At 33.7% G+C, this 21,017-nt stretch overlaps 1 protein-coding gene across 1 annotated transcript; it reads right to left on the bottom strand.

Annotated features, from left to right (window-relative positions):
* Nucleotides 1–18,304: 18,304 nt before the first annotated feature.
* Nucleotides 18,305–20,191, bottom strand: LOC132614994 (uncharacterized). The gene is made up of 3 exons (XM_060329551.1): nucleotides 20,135–20,191; nucleotides 18,840–19,493; nucleotides 18,305–18,703 (listed from the first exon to the last, which is right to left on the bottom strand). Exons 1-3 carry the CDS (start codon nucleotides 20,189–20,191, stop codon nucleotides 18,305–18,307), a joined length of 1,110 nt encoding a protein of 369 aa, XP_060185534.1.
* Nucleotides 20,192–21,017: the final 826 nt, after the last annotated feature.

Genomic DNA, 21,017 nt, shown 5'->3' with positions numbered 1-21,017 from the left:
TCAAATTGAGGTGATCAGAGGTCTCATAGTGCACAGCCTTGAAAATGCAGCTCTGTAAACTGGTTGAGAAAGCAACCAAAGGAGCCTGCACCTATTTTGGTTAAATCTTGGTTGACGCACTTTGTGAATCATTTCAAACAGTGGCCACGATATCTACGCGACTTCAGCAACAAACTTTGCCTTCGTTGTTTTTTAACAAAAGAGACTTAAGGAAATAACAGAGGAAGCTAAAAGAAATATACTGGCTATGCAGTCAACAAGAACTATTTTATTTAGCTTTGATTTTTCTACATTTATACTACTTGCGGTAACAAAAAATAGTAGACAAAAAATATGATAATCCTAGCCTAGAATTACTCCACAGAATCGTATCTTCAAGTAACTAATTACTGCAAAATAGGACTTGTTAACTAACAAACTAGTAACTACTCCCTCTGGTTCAAAAAGAGTGTCTGCTTAGTCATTTGCACACCCTAAAGAAAATACTAACTTCTGGAAAAAAATAGGTAATTTGACTAAACTAATTCCTAATTAAGTAATTATTGGGATTTGATCACTTAGCACTTAATAAGGACAAATCTGAAAAAATAAGGTTAATCCTTTATTGATTTGGCAAGTGGACACTCTTTTTGAACCAAAAAGAAAAGGCGAAGTGCTCACTCTTTTTGAACCGGAGGGAGTTCGATTTATTTAAAAAACTTACATGGTAAAAATAAAGTTACTGCAGTTCAAAAGCATAATTCTAACAGCCTTCATGCATTTTTCTGTAGTCAATTGTTTTCTTGTCAATTGGTCTAGAAAGAACTCTGATGGTTAGATTGTTTAAGTTCTCACAAAACGTCAAAAGAGTTATACCAGTGATTTCCCTGTCTCTTAATTGAAAACCAGAAGTTCATGATTTAATTTAGCAGGACAATAATTGATGCTTCCTGCCTATGTTCATTTTTCAGCAAGTGTTTTGCGTTGTCTGAATTGATATCATTAAATAAACTTCATTTTACTTGTTTTCACTACTCAGTCCTTTCAAATATTGACCACAAAAGACTTCTATTATTTGTAGATACATATCAGATAGCCACTAGCCATAAAAAAGTATAGGAATGCAGCAGCATCTCAATAACCTACCATCTGCTGTATATCATGCCAAGTGCAAAGATAGTAGTACAATACAGTATATCAATATAAAGAGATTCATATGAAGCTATGCTATTTCCTATCTCTCCATACTTGATTTATCAAAATCTCCACAGTTTAGAGTAGTTTACGATCTAGTTCCATTAATGGAAAAGCAGAGCAATCACGGGTGATTGCCACTGCCACCACCTTTCTTTCCTCTTGGATCATGCTTGGTGTTAGCTCCTGAATTTTCATAATCTAATACAGTATCCAGCTGCAGCAAATTTCTTGGATTTCCTCGGATTATAACATGCTTCACACATTTTGCAGCCAAGATTAATCAGCAACATCGAACTTTTCACATGTAATGGATATTCTAAGCAATTTAGAGTTAAAGGATATTCTAAGAAATCACTTGTAAGATTAATTTTTGAGAGGATATTAATATAGGAAGTCGTCAGTAGTCCTGGTATGTTGTAGTATACAAGAAAACGGATGAAACTTTAAGAAGAAAATCATAAGCTGGAGGAAGTTAAAAAGTCTTTTGCTGTACTATATTGGAATTTTGTGTCATTCTCCTGTAAGAATATTGCTCTTCTTTTGTAACAAGTTGCACTATATCTTAAAAAAAAAAAAAGGGTTGCACAACTTCTAGTAATGAAGACTCGTTACATTTCATTAATTAAGCAGGATATGATGCCAATCAAATAAATTTACTGCCCTATGACCTATCACTACCTTATGAAGCTTGTAAGCGCGGTTCACGCCACTGACAAAGCCTTCAACAGTACCTAGATGGAGAAAAGAAGAATGAAAAACATCAATTTTAACATTATGTCATTTGCTGGTTGAAATGGTGGTCATTTTATAGCTAAAGTAGCTTACCAGAGGAAACAAAGATGAGAAACAAAAGAAGTAGAATAAAATCTTTGATCCTAGGCCTCATAGTGATGCACTTATTCAATTTTCTGTATAGAGAGATTGATTCTTGAGATGAGAAGGGGAAGAAGGGAAGAGTGACCCCTTTTATTGTGACTGGGAAGAGGTAGTGCTCAGAGCCGGATCTAGGATTTAAATATTATGGGATCGAGTTCGAGATTCTACCACGACCCATTTAATTTACTGGTAGTGGTATAATGGTGCACCCACCTATTTACTGTATGTGTACAGATGAGTTGCAATACGTATAATCCAGAACCAGCAAGTCAAACCAGCACTGAAAAGAATCTACTGCACATATCTATATGTTACATCAAAGTAGAAGCAACAGGAGATACTACTAATGTAGACTGTTTTGATCATTCTGTCCTTGTTCTATGCATTGTATGGCTCAAGCTCTGCCATTTTCAGCTGTTTCTGTTTGTAATACTACACTTGCCCAATATTATGTAAAGGTTTTCAAAGGAGTTTATAAAGTCCTGAACCTCTCCATCCATTGTCTTAAGGTATTAGATTCAAGTTTCACGGTTATCTATTTTTAGAATAAGAACCAGTGTTTGGCCCATAAAAATAATCAAGCATGCACATGATGGAGTGTCTTTGAAGAATTAATTAAGTAAAAAAAAATGTATCCTGTCAAATAGTTTAATCTTTTAAATGAGGTGATGGCACAATTCAACAGTTTTGAGATGGTAAAGCTGTTATGTTGATCGTGCACCCACCCAATGGTTGTACAATGATAAGTTGCAATACCTATAGACCACAACCAGCAAGTCAAACTGGCACTAGTTTGAATCAAATGTACAGATCCTTATTAAATAGTATCATCTAAACAGAAGCAACAGTAGTTTTGCTGTATGCATGTGACTACTTAATTCGATCCCTTTTTGTCCTTGGCATTTGCCTACGGAGGCAGAGCTAGAATTTTTACTAAAAGGTTCAAACTACGAATAATTAAACACATGAAGAAGTCAAAGGAGATTCAACATCTACTATACATACATAAAAAATAATTTTAACCATGTATAAACAATGTAATTTCCGGCAAAGGAGGTTCGGAATCCTCTTAGGCCTACTTGGCTCTGCCCCTGGGCAGAACTAGAAGGTTCTGAATTTTAGAAAAAGCTGTTGGCTTCTGAATATATTATTTATAAATATTAAATAAAATTTTGATATAAATACATGGTATGTATATCAAAGCTACTGGATTCTATTGAAACCATAAGTTGCATTGTGACTCCGCCCCTGTTTGCCCAGTGGCCTCAAGCTCTGCCACTTTCAACTTTTCTTCCTGATTTTTCTGTGTTTACATCATCTTTTTTTGAGAAGTAAAATTATTTTCTTCTTCCTTAGCCTATAATGAAATTATTGCCAATAGCTTATGTCATGGATTCATCCATCTAATATAATGCTTATTGTACTATTTGAGCAATAAAGCTTCATGTTTGTTTTAGTGGAAAGGACTGATGTCTAATCTGGAAAATGAAGAGGAAAAAAAAAAGAGTTAACACAAAGGAAAGTCAACTACTTTCTACAAAACTAATCACATTTTGTCTTCCTTTCCTCAATGGTCAAAAATATATATTTCATGTGTTCATTATGAAGTGATAAAGGGCCCTTGCTTGAGACAGGAGATGGAAATATACTGACCTACAAATGAAATAAAAAATGGAATTTTTCTTTTCCTTTTTTGGAGGGTTGAAAATTTGAAATTAGGTAAAAGCCACGAGTGAAGTGGAAGGGCAGTAGGGCACTACCAAAGTGGAACTCACCGAGTCATAATGTTGGAAATTTTACGGAAAATACTCGATCACGAACACTTTAACAAATTCACATAGCTTGAGGCATGTCAATTAAGACACTGTACTTAAGGATATTTCACCCGATATGGGTGTATCTCTCAGAATTCAACAAACTCTTCTAGTATAAAATTAGGAGTCAGAATCTAACAAAGATTTATTCTCATAGAAAAATCTAGCAGAAGAAAGGAGAGTATTTTTTTTATTTTTTTATTTTTATATTTGGTTTATTTGTCCATCTCAACAATGGAAAGATATATGGATATATATATATAAGAGGAAGATGACAAACCAATATATTACTACTATATATAAGGAAAATGGAGATTTTTTGTAGTCATCACAGGGATTATATAGTAATTTTGATTCTTTGATGCAATGAAGTTGCTACATGTGGTTGCTCAAGTTGTTTTTCCCCTACATATTCCATTCTTTACCCTTGGGTCAATTTATTAAGACTACTATCACTTGGGCCCTTTTTATTGGTGTATAGAATAACTTGTAGATCTACTTTCCCCCCCTTATTATGTTACTTCCTCCGTCTCAAATTATTTATCGTGGTTATTAAAATAGTTGTCTCAAATTATTTGTCGTTTAGAAGTTCAAGGCATAATTAATTATTTTTCTCCATTTTATCCTTAGCAGCATTTTGTCATTAATGGAGATGACACATAAATAAGGTAAATATTTAATAGAGGCATTATAACTTAGACATAAATAAGGGTAAAATAGGTCAAATAGCCCTCATAACTAATATTTCTTAACTAACGTGTAAAATAAAAAAAAGTGACAAATAATTTAAGACAGATGGAGTACCTTTTACTTTGTTTGTGTGTACATTTTGTACGGACAATAAGTTATGTCATCTAGAAATTTTGTATGGATAATTTCACCAATCTCTTTTGAAATACATATGCATTATAAACACAGAAGTAAAAATCATTAACGGGCAATTACTTATAAAATTGAAAATGAAGCCATTATAAGTCAAATTAAATTAGATTTAAAATCTCTTGTTTGATTAACCGAGAAGTAACGTTTTTAATCATAAAGTACTCTCTCCACTCACTTTTACTTATCATATTTCACTTATCGAGAATCAAATTAATGGACTTTGATTAAAATTTAAGATGTATTATCCATCATATTAATATAAGAAGAATTACAACTTATAATATTATTAGTATGGATTTTCTGCATCTAAATTTTAATTTTAAAATATTTAATTAATCTAATTCAAATTAGCTCCGAAGATTAGTCAAATTGATTCTCGAAAAGTGAAATGTGACAAGTAAAAGTGAACAGAGAGAGTATATACAAAGAACCAAATTGTTTCTTGAGTTTCTTTTCAATGATTAATGAATTTTGATTTTTTTCTTGAAGTTCGTTTAAGATTTTCGTCTAAGATTAAGTTTAGATCATCACATTCAACTAGCATAAACCCTTTGCCCACAGGAAATTTTGAGTGAAAAATTACTCTTTCCGTTCCGTATTATTTAATTTTTAAGTTGTTTGCACACATAATAAGAAAGTTACTTTGGAATATTAGCTAAGAATGTTATGACAATATTAACCTTTAGCTCTTCTTAAATTTACTCAAGTTGCAAATACTTTGTAGAAAGTTGTTTAAATCATCTATTAGCAAAAGGGTAACTTTAGAAAGAAAAATTAACACCTTCTTAATTTAAAAAAAATTAATTATTTTGAAACAAATAAAAACTGCTTAAAATGAAATAAAAGGGAATGGAAGTAATAAATACCAAAAGAGTTTAATTCTATGTACAACTAAATAAATTATATGCTCACAAATTCATAAAATATCAAAATATTTTCAAATTTATGATCTTCGCCAAGTTAATTTTTTAACAGAATCGTGTTAGTTTATAAAATATCGAATCACTTGTGTTCTTAGGTATTTGCTAATTTCATACCAAACTTGCTTCCTAATTTTTTTATTTTTAAAATCTTTAGGTTTCTCATTTGGTGTCCTATACCCGGTTTGGGGCCCGATTAATCTGAATTCGCACCAGAAAGTCTCTACTTTGGGAGTAAAGCATTCCCTACCAAAGACAACTTCATATCCAAGGCTCGAATCCTACACCTCTGATTAGCGATGGAAGAGTACTTATCGCTTCACCAAGTTTAATGAAAAGAACTTATGTGAGTAAGAATTTTTTAATAATTGTAAATATTTATCCACTACATTAAATTAATTATGCAACAGAAAAATATGACCAAAGTTATACTTTTTTAATTAAAGTTACTGCTCTTACATAATGAGTTTGGGCCTCCTGCAACTAGTGGATATATATAAGAGGAAGATGACTGTAACGACCCTTTTAGTCGTTACCATAAAAAATCCAAAATATTCACAACCGTGAAATCCTAGACCCTTCTGTTCGCTAAATATTTCTGATGGACATCTAGCTAAGCGGGATCCATTGTACAGGAAGGAATCAAAAATTCGAAATCTGGGTCGGGGACCCAGTCAGGCCGCCTCAACGCTGGGTGGACCGCTACAGCGGTCACGCTCCAGCAATGATGACCCCGCTGAAGCGCAATTTGGGTGTGACTTCAGGCCGCAGCAGCAGCATGGATAGCGCTGCCGCTGTAGCGGCAGGTCGACCGCTGCAACGGTGACGCGCAGTAAAAATTCCCTATTTAAGTGCCATTTCGGGATTTGACCTCATTTTCCCAAACCCTAAAGAGTCCAGCCGCCTTTGGGGCATTGATGGAGCCAAAAATGATATCTTCTTGGAAAAGGTAATCCTCCTAACTTCTTCCATTCATTCTTCACATTAGTGATTCTTATCAAAGGTCCTTCATCTAGAAACCACAAGAATGGGTATCACAATTTCCTAGGATCAAAGAGGTTTGGCTAGTTAATCTTAATATGAATTTCATTGAATTTTTCCCTCTTGTTCATCACCCTAGAATGATTACTAACTTAGTTTCTCATTTCCTTACTAGATTATAAATGGGTCTCTTTTATGCATCTTGAAAATGAATTTCTCAAAGATAAGCTTAAAAATGGTAACTTTACCTAGCTAATGGCTTAAAATAGTTGACCTTATTCATGAAAGGAGGTTGATAAATCACCTAGTGTTGTTGTGGAGGAAATCTAGAGGTAGGCTAAGTTCCCAAATTTACCTTATCAAATTCGAAGTATTTTATAAGAGTTCTAACGGTGATTCCTATTTTGGGCCTCATAATGGTATCGAGTTCCTTCGTGCGGATTACGACGTGGCGGACGAATTGAAGAATCAACGGATGCTCGTGGCACCCGCTCGGCCTTGAGGTACGTTATGGATTTCCTTTTTGGTAGACTCCGGTTAGTTTCCCATATTCATGTATTAGAAAGAACAGAGAATGCATGTGTAGGAGTTGGAGATTTGGGATGGATCCATAGGATGGTATTGTTGTGTGATTTGTGTGTTCGGGCTTGCGGCCTGTAGATTCCTTAGGATGTTTTGAATTGGTTTCCTTGAGTATCAGTGGTTTCTATGTGACTTGGAAGGAGTGGCTGATTCATACTTTTCTATGGTTGGGTGAGAAATTTCTGTAAGATGCGCCTAGATTGTGCTATGCTATTATATTAGACCTAATCGATATTGGATGGATAAAGTGTACCAATGATTGTGAATTAATTCTAGATCGGTAGTAGTGAAGTCATGTAAGTAGAAGGTGAAATTATCATATAGTAATGATTGATAGGCAATAGAAGGGGAAGTAGTAGTATTATGTGGTGATTGATTGTCCTAATTATGTTTGGCTTGATGCCACGTGCTGTTAGTAGATATTGGAATCTGTTGTTCCTTCTTGATTGTGATATTGTAATATTTTACGGGGTGACGTTGATACGAGGGTAGAGTTCTATATGACTTGTGTAGTCTTTTATGATATTGTTGGCGTACCCATGTTGTTACTTGTGACACTGATACATTGTTGGCGTACCCATGTTGGTACTTGTGACACTGATACATTGTTGGCGTACCCATTGTTGGTACTTGTGATATTGACCTGATTATTGATGTTCATACATGCATTGCACGCACTCTCATGATATACTGTTGATACACTGTTGGTACTTGATGAAGCACTGCGATGAGCTGGGCTCGGTTATTAAATGAGAGTGACGTGAGAGTCCGATATCCGATGTTCATCCCGGAATCATAGATTGAGTGAGTGCATGGACTCCGCGAGTCCCCCAGGGTGGTGCCGGTGAGAACTCCCGTGGGTAAAGATCCGAGTCTCGTCTGTCTGTTAGGCAAAGATCTGGGATGAGTGGCACTTAGACTTCTCGAGTCACCTTGGGTTGTGCTTCCGAGACGTCGATACTTCCGTGTGGAGTACATGTGTTCACAACATTTGCATTGCATTCATGCATTATTGCATTGCATTACATCACGACTTATATTGAGATGATTTGGTGTTTTTACTTGTGATGCTGGATCCGGATTGGACCCATTGGAACTTGGCATAATTGGGTTTAGATGTTCAACTTAGGCGATGACGTGTACTCGATCACGATTATGGTTGCTTTATACTTGTTAATTTATCTCTTAGATAATTCGTGGAATCAGTTATATGTTAGGTTTACAAAAGGATGTAAGATAAGGAATACCTTAATGATGAGTAGACTCATGTGCTAAGAAACGGGTGGTTTAATGGTATATGACTAGCGTAAGATTGTTGTGAAATTGATTGGTGGAGGGTTTGCATGATTTAAAAGTCTTGATGTTATAGCGTATGGTAAATAAGTGTATGGTATTGATCTAGTTTCTTATCCTGCTTATTTGTGAATTCTTTTACTGATATGTGTTCCTAACCATTGTCGGCCTATGATACTTACTCAGTACGCGTTGATTGTACTGACACTGCTCTTGCTACACCCCTTTTGGGGTGTAGAGTGTTTCAGGTGATTGATTGCGATACGTTGGGATATGCACGGTACTTATCTTGAAGATCTCCTCCCACTTCATTCCGGGATGGAGGATTAGTCTTAGAGTTGTATTCCATTCTGAAATTTACATTAGTCGCTCTTGTACTAGTCTAGACTAGGTCGTGGGATTCGGAATGAGTCATGTAATTCTTTAATTGTTATAACCTTTTTCAGATCTTAAGTCTATTTAAATATTGATTTCCGCTGTTAATTATATATTCATTGGTTTAAAATGAATTGTCTTTACTTGATTGATGTGTTATTTAATTGAGGGTTCACCTATCGAGGAGGGAAGGTAGGTGCCCCGCGATCCTAAATTGGGTCGTGAGACAAACCAATAGACTAACCGTTGGTAACAAACCAACGTTACCAGCTTCAATTGCTCAGTAAAGACACTTTAATGATAGCAATTCAATTATATTAATAGAATGAATAGGAATAAAGATTAGCTAAGAAACAATCTGATAGCTAATAGTAATAATGACTCCAACGGCTATAATCTAGGTTAATAGCAATAAGGAGGATTTAAAGGCTAATCATAATAGCTAGAGTCCGTTACTTTTGGAAGCCAAACATTAGAAATATATTAAAGAATAATAATATAGTAAAGATGAATATGGACATTTCCTTTTCAGATATCTCATTCATTGTTTTATGTCAACAATCCACCGCATATCTCAAAAAGAATAATAAGGAATAGAATGGAATAAGAAATTTTGCTCGATTTTTTACATATGAGTACAATGCGTCGAATCTAGTCTTTCGTAGACCATGAACTAGACCTAGACAAAACAAGATTAGACTTACAGACCAATTGGTGAAGTTTAAAACTTCTATGAATCAAGAATTCTTTTATAAGCCCATCATCTTATTTTATCACATTATACTGGCCCAATTTTTATCGTTATCGCGGTTTTGTGCTAAGAGGCCATGCGCGTGTCCTGGTATTCATGAGTGCTCTAGAAAGGATATGGTCCACCCATCGAGTGTATTTTGCAGGACAATACACCACCTATAAAGGATATAGTAATGGATTAAGAGTTTATACCTCACCCTCACTTTGCCTTACAGTAATTGCACTATATTCACAAACCATAGGAAGGGACATAATTTAATAGTGCACTTTGATCAACTAATGACTTGTTATTACCCATATGAACCTAATTCATGAGATCTCCAATCACATAGGTTGGGTTACCATCATTGTTGATCTTCTCAATTGACAAAAGTCCCAGTCCCCTCAATGTTTCTTTTAGTCTTGTGAATCGGCCAAATTCACCTCAGACTTCACACGGTTCGTGGAAATAATTTCATCTCACGATAACGCTGTTTATCACTTTATGTCTCAAACGGATATGTTTTCTTGCCATTGAAAAACTTATTTATTCGCTACAGCTAACGCTTCTTGACAACCACAATATATAGACACGTTGGTTTTATCTCAACCTCAATACTTATTAAGAAGTATTTTAGTCTCATTACCAGACAACTTCAATCCACAAACTCATATTTTATTGTGGTCTACTTGACTGATTTTCATATTATTACACCCCCCCACTCCGCCCCCCAAAGGTGAACACATAGTTTCTAGTGGACTATCTCATTTGAATCGAAAATTCAGGTATCATCACTGTATCTCTCTAATACAACGAAAAATTCATTTAATACCCTGATTCATGGTACCTCTCAAATAATTATTTTTCAAAATTATAATCACTATATCTCTCTAATACAACGAAAAATCCTTCATGGTACCTCTCAAATAATTATTTTTCAAAATTATAATCACTATATCTCTCTAATACAACGAAAAATCCTTCATGGTACCTCTCAAATAATTATTTTTCAAAATTAGAATTGATCTCATCATCAACAACTTCTTTCCAAAACTTTATTTTCAAAAACTTTTTGAATAACAAGATCAAATAAAATATTATCTCTTTTTGAAAAATCCTCTCGACATAACTCTAGTAAAACACCATGACTCCCACATTTTCAAAAATTAAGATAGCGAATAATATTTTCATTACCTATTACTAATTTCTCATAAGACATTTATATAAAAATATAACAATCTAATAATATAACTTGATCCAAATAATCATGTAAAATTACTCACACGAAATCATCATTAACAAATATTTTATGAAAGTAATATGAGAAAAATAAGTATTGATACTAATATTTTCGTCATTTATTAAAAATATAGTAGACACACATAAACTATGAATACAATATTCGTGTTCACAAAAATGTTATTTTGGTTGACACAACCTCATCATAATCAAATATCCTTTACTCCTTTTTTTTTTTTTTTTTCCGAATACTAGTTTAAGAAGAACTTTTCTTTTTAAGAACTTGAGCAATTCTTAAACCGCCAACATAAATAAATCATTCTTTTTCTTCAATTTGGGTGACACAAAATTATTTTGTTAGCACAAAGAAGCTTAGTAGCACTAAAGTCATCTAACATAGAATGTCTCACATTAGCCACAAGATTCGCTTGAGAATTGACCACAACAATTACATCATCCGCTTAGTCAAACTTATTTTTACTTAACGAGATTATCATTTCTCCGAATATTCTTCTATATTGATGAACATGATGACTTATTTGGCCACACCCAAAACAACTATTATTTCGTTGAAGGTTCAATAATCAGCTTTCCAGAATCTCAATATCATATCATTTGACACATGAAACAATTTTGTCAAGCACTACCTCATGATAAAACTCTTTCATAAGTACCAATTCATTTTCATATTCTAATACCAAGTAAAATTTTCTAAATATAAAATCAACACAAAACTTAACTTCCACATAAATGTCCTATACTTAAAGAAAAAGAACTCAATTATAATTGAACAATTCCTTCACCCAAATAACCAAGCAAGATAAGCAAAGATTATCTTCTAAATGCAAAAATAGTTTCATCAAAAATCAATATGCTTTGGTCTTCCAATATATTTTGTCACCACAAAAATCTGAAAAATAATTTGTAAAGTTTAAAATTTAATAAACCATTTTGTGCCAATTGAAACTTTATGTTAGAACTCTTTTTTTTTTTTTTTTTTTTTTCCGGAGTCTTACTACCTCCCAAAGAGTACACAAAATCAAACGGAAACAAAAAACAGGTACCATAAACATATCAAATTCTAAGATAAGGGAATAATATGGGCTTAATGAAGAACTTTCACATTAACGTAACTACAGATTATAGACAGACAATTTTGAATATCATGAAGATGATCACAATTAGTCCATCCATTTTCCCTGTTTGGCACTTGATAGTGTATATATATAACTAAACAAAACCAACAATTGAGAAGTTAAAGTGCAATATCTTTCATCTACTAGACCGCACCAGCAAATAATATACAATCTATATATAATATAAAACTAGGCATAGACAATCCTATATGGCATCTCTCTATGACCTTCATTGACATTTATCTTTTTTCTCAATTTTTTGACATTTTCCTCTTCATTTCTCTATTTTATTAAATAAAATAAAATATTAAAGGTTTCACCACTCACTCATACTAAAGACACTCGCCATTTAATGTCATTATTTTTTCCATCACTTTCCCTATAGTTATTGTGATTACTTTGTATTAAATTTATTATGAGTAAAAGCAATGAGCCTTTCCCTCATTCTACTCTATATATATATATATATATATATATATATATATATATATATATATATATATATATTATCATTCTTCTCATTGATTATATTTAAAAGCCTATGTAAAGGCAATAAATAATTATAGTAAATAATTGAGAATAATGAAGAGTCATAGTATGGGCACCGTCACCTACTAAGTGGAGAATGAGGATGTGAGGCAGTAAAGAATTGCACTAATAAATGATAATGAAGAGTGGTAGAGTCGTTTTGAAACTGAAGAAATTAATTCTTTTCATGAAGTCTCCTCTATTCCTTCTATAGTTCTATTCCTCCGTTTTCTGCCACAAACAATCTTCTTAATCTACCTTTTCCTTTCTTCTTCCCATTTTCTTTTTAGGTAGATTTTGTGTTTTGCAATCTACTTGAAACCTTTTCCCGAAATGCTTAAAATTAGAAGTCACCTGTTATTATTCTTTTTTTTATTTTTTTTTGTTTCCCCATTAATTTAAGTTGGGAATGTTATATTGTTGATCTTTGTTTGAGGCTTTTCCTAATTTAATTATTGAAAATTGGAATATTACATGTGCTTAGAGTATCGGTTTCTGGTGTTTCGTTCTTCCACTTTTTCTATGATTTTTTATATTTTATTAACTTTAGCTTTGTTGATTATTGCAGGTTGCTCGGTTTGTGAATTTGTTGATTTGTAGTATTTTCGTTTAAAAGATATTGTTAAAATTATTCCGCAAGTGAATTTTTAAGTCTATTATAAAAAATGATAGTTATATCGCTCATTACTTTTTGGGAGGACTAATTTACTTCTTCATCAAGACTTTGAAAACCCTAGGCACTTAATTCTCACTTTGATCTTTGATTTTTACGTGATTGAATATGATTGGAGAGGTTTATAGAGCTTTTATGAACTTGGGTTTGGGTTAAAATGACTTAAGAATGAAGGGAGGTCATAATATATAAAATCAGCAAAATCCACCGCCATAGAGATACGGTCCGTATATAATAGCCGTATAAAATTATACGGCCAATATACTGGCCGTATAATTTTGTCCGTATTTTTCAACCCAAAATTTGCCTTCTCTGTTAAATGTTTAAATCCTTAAATACGGCCAGTATTTCAAGATACGATCCATATCCCAAAAATACAGTCCGTATAGAATAATTTTAGAACGAAACGGCTGAAACGTAGTCTCTTCAAGTATCCTCCCATAACTTACCAAACATGAACTTAAACCCTTATAAACATAAGATAGGCATGTCCAACCTCGTATAACCTCCGAGACAGACCAGGTGTCCAAGACTAGAGCAACTAACATACAACGAATCTCAACGTATAAAACTACAAGGTGTCACATCTAAATTTTGTTTGTTGTTTTATAAATGGGTGAAATAAGCAACTTGAGGATGATTGGAGGTGATTTAGACTGGTTCGGTGTCAAAATTCAGAGTTAAAATCAACCTTGAAAACGTCACTACTACATTGTATATCACACCCAAATCTACATGGATATACAAGAGATACACAGATATACATGAAAGATACACATATATATGAGATACATGGAGATATAACAAATATGAACCGCTTCAAAATTCCATTTTCCTTATTGTCACGCATCTTTCTCCTAATCACCACCATAAAACCACCAAAATTGCCTGCCAGAAACTCATAAAAATAATATAAAACACTACTTTAATCCAAAAAAAATAGAGGAAATAAAAGGAAACTCAAAATCTTCTAAAATTGAAGAAAAGACACAAAGCTGCTAAAACTAAGCAAAAGGAACTTACAAAATCAGAGTATGACTGTGGAAAAATCAAAAGAGAAGACAAAACGACCTAAACAGACTTGGAAGGTGGATCAAGCACATAAACATATATTGTCACATGAGCATGAATTTCTAAACCAGGGTAAGGAAGCAGCGCAGAAAAAGTAGACAGAGCAACCACATGACAAACCTACAAATGATCTAACTGTGCCGATCATATTAAGAAAAATGGTTGGAGGAAAGTCAAAATGAAGTTAATTGTAAAGGCTAGTCAGTGGGACAATTCCTACAAGCACCATAATTACCGCCACAAATATATTTAGCCCATTAAAAGATCATGCTGAGAAGGGGATAGATAGTTATGCAATGTGACAATGTAGTTATAGGGGGGTGGACAAGGAATTGTTGTGACCTTTTGTTTCAATATTAATGTTATTACTTGGAATATAAGAGGAATGAATGAAGTCTACAAGTAAAAAAAGTTCAGGGTGCCCGTCAAGGAGAATAAAGTAGCATTGTTGTGGTGAAAAAATTGTGGGAAGCTTGCAATGACAACATATTATCAATATGATAATAGAGGAAGATTATGATTGTTATGGGATGCTAACATCATTATGTGAAGTAACAGTGATGTGGAATAATGTTAAGTAAATTGTCATTATATTATCAATTATGAATGTGAAACTTGTGACATTATCTTTTGAAGTCAATATTCATGCTTATGATTGCAAAATTTTATTTTAGGACTTGGGGTTGTTGACGCCATTACCAAGCCGCTGAAACTTATGATAATTATTTTGCCGTATTTTTCTTCTCTAAGAATGACAAATACTCTAAAGGTACTAAAAGCACTTTGTCAATAAAGAAAAGATTTAGAAATAAAGAGTGTCAACTAAAGTGATCTCATCATTGTAGATCCACTGATGAAAGTTTGCGACTAAAGGCATTTAAAGAATATGTACATATAATGAGTCTAGGTTGTACTTATGATTGACATATTTATGATGTTTTGACACTCTAAGCTCAATTATGTGTTTATGATATACATTAATGAATTTCTCATAAGGAGTGTGCACATTATTGTTTTGAGATATTACGGGATAAGTCTCAATAAGACATTATTGTGGACCATAATTTTATATGTTTTAGAGCTTATGAATTTGGTATGATAAGTTGCTAATGTTATAGTATATGTAAAAGAATATGTAGCGTTAAATTATGTATAACCATCATAACTAGTATTAGTGGTTTGTCATAATATGTAATAGACGAGATTTATTTTATGGACAACTAATGAATATGACATTAAATATTGGTGTTATGTGGTCATTGGCCCAAGTGGGAGAATTTTGAACTTTTATTAATTTATGTGTGGCCCAATTAATTTAAAGCTCATAACTAATATTTAATGAAGAATAAATCTTGCCCGTTAGATCGGCTATTTGATAGACGTACCAAATTTAGTCTCAATACCTATAAATTGGTCCACTCCACACATTAGGGTTACCACATATTCTTCACACCTTTTCTGTCGCCGGCGGCAGTGGTAACATAAGGCTAGGATAAGGAGGTAGAAACTGATTTCAACTGACGCTTTTGCCCCTCTGTGCGATAATGTTTTCCGCATCAGGTATGTTTTCCGTATTGTATCTCTATAAGATTATTGTGTTCAAGATCCTAAATTGCATTAAGGTTAAGTTTACATTAAAACCTAGAGCTATTTGGAAAATTTTCACCATTTTTGTTCTATAGATTTGAGGATTTTAAATCTTCTACCACTTTTGTTTAGATTAAATTCCCTTTCTACTTCTGAAAAATATTTGTTCTAATAGTATTTTAACTTATTCAGTTTTGTAAAAAAAAAAAAAATACTCTCTAGATGACATGATCTTCATTTAGTACATCTTAATTATTTTATGAATACACCAATATACCTTTTAAATCTCTGAAATATTAAATAAGATGGTTGGATGAATTGATTTTATAGTTGATTGTGCCTTGGTGGAGGTGGCTCCCAAATTATTGGAGCTTCTTTATGGTTTAAAGCAACATTTCTGTGTTGGCCGAATGTTGTTGGAGTTTTTGGTGGCGATGGTGCAGTTTAATGACGATATTCGTTTAAATACAGCCAATGGTAGCACGAGAGAGCGGAAGAAATTTATCGGTGCTTATAGCACATGTTGGATAGATTAGATGGGTGGGTTCTTTCTTTTTGTTCCACATGGCCCAATAAAAAGCGACATTTGTACTTTTTAAAGCCCCACCAAATTAACCATTCAATCGTTAATCAGCTAATAAATAACGATGAGGTATTTAAGGTAGGGCTGCTTATGGGGTGGATAATTACGCTTAACGATTATCGATTATCGATTTAAATGTACTAATCTGCTAACCAGTCGATAAGATATTGGTTGGTTCAATATTAGGTTAAAATTATTGGACGGTATATCGACTAAATGTAGTAAGAGACAATAGAAATTAAATAGATAAAGAATTATCTTGTAAATATCATATACTGTAGTCCCTTGCCAACATATCTATTTGTTCAAAATTATTGAAGGTTCTACTTCAACAATTTCATTAACACTTGGTGCAGGACAAAACCAGCTACATATGTGGTTCATTCTTTTAGATTTGTCTTATTATCCTTGTAGAGATCTCATTAATTTGGGTGCACTAATTGGAAAAAGCTTGACCTTTTTATTTTATTTTTATTTTTTATCAAAGTTCCAGCATATTGATAGAGGAGTTAGGCAAGATTCCAACCTATTCATTCCAAAAAGGATAATTACACGGAGGAGGACATAAACTTTAGCCTCACTTAGATGATGTAGATTGAAGGAATCCAATCTAATAGCTATCAGCCTAGAGTACATGTACAAATGATTGAGGGACTCCACCCTATACAAAGCTGAATTTTTTGGAATGAAAACTACTACTACATACAGATATGCAGCTACAGGCAATAAACCGAAATAATCATGTGATACCATCATTGATGCAAAAATGGTTCTTCTTTGGTCTAAACCTGAAGTTAGACATACCATCTTGATCAAATTTCAAAGAAGGTCTAACCCGATTCGGAAGGGAAACAACTTCATTGAAGATAGTAAGAAATTTGTTATGTACTCCTAGATTGGCCAAGTGATCAGCAATGCCATTGCCCTCTCTAAAAATATGTACAAAAATAACATTTCTGGAATTTGAGATCTCCCATATTTGATCCTGAATATGCCTAATTTGCCAGTGAGGTTGACAAGACTTGTTGAGCATATTCACAATAAGTATGGAATCAGATTCAATAAAATTCTGAAATCCCAAGCTATATCATATGTTGCAACCCTGCAAAACTGGCTTAGCTTCAGCAAAATTGTTGGTACAGAGGCCATAATAGTTTGAGAAAGCCTTAACCATATGACCCCTATGACTTCTAATAATACCTCTTCCACCAGCTTCTCTAGGATTGCCTTTACTACAACCATCCACATTTAGCTTAAACTATCCAAGATCAAGTTTATTCCATCTGATAGCCCTAGAGTGAATAAGAGGTTTTAGGCCCTCAATAGTTCTACATTTGTCCACCCATAGATGTGGAAGCAAAATGTTTGGGAATTGGACATTTATGACAAGATTCATAAGTTTAATCACTTGTTGGATAGTATGCCAACTGCATATTTTGAAGTTCTCAAACCTGGCAGAACATCTGTTCTTCCATATTTCCCAACATATGATAATAAGAAGACATTGAATCATGGTAGAATAAACACTATTACTAGTTTTAGCAATCCACCAATACATAAGTTTAAGTCTTATGTTTTGACTGGTATAAGGGATATTACTGTACTTACAAAAATAAGTCCATACCTTTTTAGAAATCAAGCTCTTATTGAAAAGATGATCAATAGTTTCCTCCTTATACATAGTACAACATGAGCATCTAGAGGGTATAACCACTCCTACAGATTTAAGAATATCATCTGTTGGGATTTTGCTTTTGAGAAGTCTAAATATGAAAAAGGAAATTCTAAAGGGAATCCTTTTGTGCCAAATCTTCTTACTAGAAAGACTAATGCACTGTTTCTGTCTCACCAATTGTCAGGCTGATTTGCAAGTGAAATTCCCTTTGTCTTCAAGAAGCCAGTAGGGGTGATCTGCCTTATTTACATCAATATCCAACTCTTTTTTTATAGTGTGAACCATATCTAGTGGAAGAACTTGCAGAAGCTTATCAAGATTCCACAAACCACCATTCATGAATTCATTAACTTTTGTGATCTTTGAAGCTCTTCCCAACTGAAATATAGAAGCAATTGCTCCCAATCTTGACCAGTTATCCCACCAAAAGGATACATCACCTTTTCCAATCTTCCAAAAAATATGTGGTTCAACTTTACTCTTTATGTCCATCAGTCTTCTCCATACATTTGATTGGCCATTACCCCATTTTTGGGCAACTGGATGTGATCTTTTGCAGTACTTCACCAGAAGAAAATCCTTAAGAAAAGTATTTTAAGACCTGAAATTCCACTAAAGCTTTGTAGAGAAAGCATTACAAATGTCTTTCAGAGATCTGAACCCAACTCCTTGTTTATTGACAGGAAAACAGAGGTCAGTCCAAGAATTCTAATGCCTCTTGTTCCTGTTTTGATCTAGCCCAAAAGAAATTGGCCACAATCTTGTCTATTTGATCTAGGGTAGTTTTAGTAGGTTGAATCACAGCCAAGAGGTGAAGTGGCATAACATAGAGGACAGATTTTATAAGGACTGCTTTGCCTCCATAAGAAAGGAATTTGCATTGCCAACCTTGAAGTCTATTAGAGATTACTCTTTTTCTACCAAAATAAATAGGGCATCCCAAATAAGTCATAGTAAAGGGGCAGTGTGAAAAACCAGTGATTCTCTTGATCTCATTAATTCTGGGATCATCATCCTTGAAAGGCACATAGAAGCCAGACTTGTACTTATTCACAAGTTGTCCAGAGACTTGTTCATATTGATTAAGTTTGGACATAAGCAACTCCAAAGAAGTTGGATCACAAAAAGAAAATAGAATTGTATCATCTGTATAGCACAAATGATTGATTTTTGGCCCATTCCTCTCAGTGAAATAGGGAACAAAATTAGTATTCATCAAACTATTCGTAAGTCTGGATAGAAGTTCTGTCCCAATGATAAATACAGATAGGGATAGTGGATCTCCTTGCTTGATACCTCTGTTGGACTTGAAAAAACCATGTCTAACCCCATTAATATTAACAGAATACCACACATTGTTCATTAATCTCTAAACCATAACAATCCAAAATTCTGAGAATCCAAGTTGTCTACGGACTTTATCAAGGAATTCCCATGAGACCCTGTCATAAGCCTTAGCCATGTCTAGTTTAAGCACAATATTCTCATGTTCAGTGGGTTTGTTGATGTTATGGACCATGTCTTGAGTTGGCATAATATTTTCTGTAATTGATCTACCTTTTAAGAAACTTGTTTGGTTAGGGGTAATCAACTTGTGCATCAGTGGACTCAATTTTTGATTCACTAGTTTTGAGAGGATCTTGCAAGAGAAATTACTAAGACTGATTGGTCTCAATTCAGTGAAAGTTTTTGGATTAGCAACTTTGGGGGATCATAGCAAGACATGTATGTGTGAATGCCCTTGCAATTGGGGTACCTATAAAAAAATCAAGAATCATTAGTAATAGATCATTTTTAATAGTTTGCCAGCATGCTTGATAAAATTTCCCAGAAACTCCATCAGGGCCTGGTGAACTCATAGAAAGAACAATGGCCTTTACTTCTTATAAAGAAGAAGGATCAGATAACATTTTATTATCACAGTCAGTAATAAGTTTAGGAAGACAATTCATAATGGAAAAAATCAATATCATCATTTTCCTTAGTAAATTATTTTTGAAAAAAGGATACAGCTTCAGTAGCGATAAGGTCATCACCTTCAATCCAATCTCCATCATAATTCTTCATTTTGTTCAAGGCAGTCTCTTCTTTCTTCCATTAACCACTGAGTGGAAAAATTTGGAGTTCACTTCACCTTCAATAAACCATTTTATACCAGATTCTTGCTTCCAAAAGGATTCTTCTTTTTTATAGGCCTTGATAAGTATGGCATTGGCATGATTCAGAGATGCCCTGTTGATTTCAGAAGTATTAACTATCATAACATTTTCAAGATCAACAACCTTGTTCTCCAACTCTTTTATAGTATCAAAAATGTTGCCACAGTATTTCTAAACCAATCAGATAATCTTTGGCAAGTATTTTTTAATTTTAAGTGGAACTTCCACATGTTAGAACCCTGGACATCAATGTTCCAAGCATCCTCCACAACTTCTGGAAACCATTCTTCTTCAGTCCAGAAATCTAAGAACCTGAAATACTTGATATGAACCCTTTGGGAATTATTAGCAATGATAAGGAGATGGGAGTGGTCAGAACTAGTCCTAATCAGGTGATTTACGCTAGTTGAATAAAAAAGACTCAGCTAGGCATGGTTCACTAGGACTCTATCAACTCTTTTCCAAATCCTTCTTTCAGGGCACCAACCATTACACCAGGTGAAAGGTGAACTTGAGAAATCAGGGTCCACAAGTTCACATTCCATTATACATTGTAAGAAAGGAATGCTCTTGGTCATACTATGGGGGTCACCTCCCATCTTTTCAGTGTGGTCAATAATGCAATTAAAGTCCCCAACAACATACCAAGGTAGAGAATTATTATCAGAGATAGATTTTAGACTATCTCATAGATCCTCTCTTTGATTAGCTTCACATTTAGCATAAACAGAGGT

The sequence above is a fragment of the Lycium barbarum genome, chromosome 1, assembly GCF_019175385.1.
Source record: "Lycium barbarum isolate Lr01 chromosome 1, ASM1917538v2, whole genome shotgun sequence".
Classification (NCBI taxonomy): Eukaryota; Viridiplantae; Streptophyta; class Magnoliopsida; order Solanales; family Solanaceae; genus Lycium; species Lycium barbarum.
This window is presented reverse-complemented; position numbering and strand designations above follow the sequence as displayed.

Coding starts and splice junctions, on each gene's coding strand:
- LOC132614994 (XM_060329551.1), bottom strand. CDS start 20,191: ATGAAGAATTATGATGGAGATTGGATTGAAGGTGATGACCTTATCGCT. Junction 19,494..20,134: donor ACCTTATCGCTACTGAAGCT/GTATCCTTTTTT, acceptor GTTATGGTTTAG/AGATTAATGAACAATGTGTG. Junction 18,704..18,839: donor GATCAAAACAGGAACAAGAG/GCATTAGAATTC, acceptor ACTTTTCTTAAG/GATTTTCTTCTGGTGAAGTA.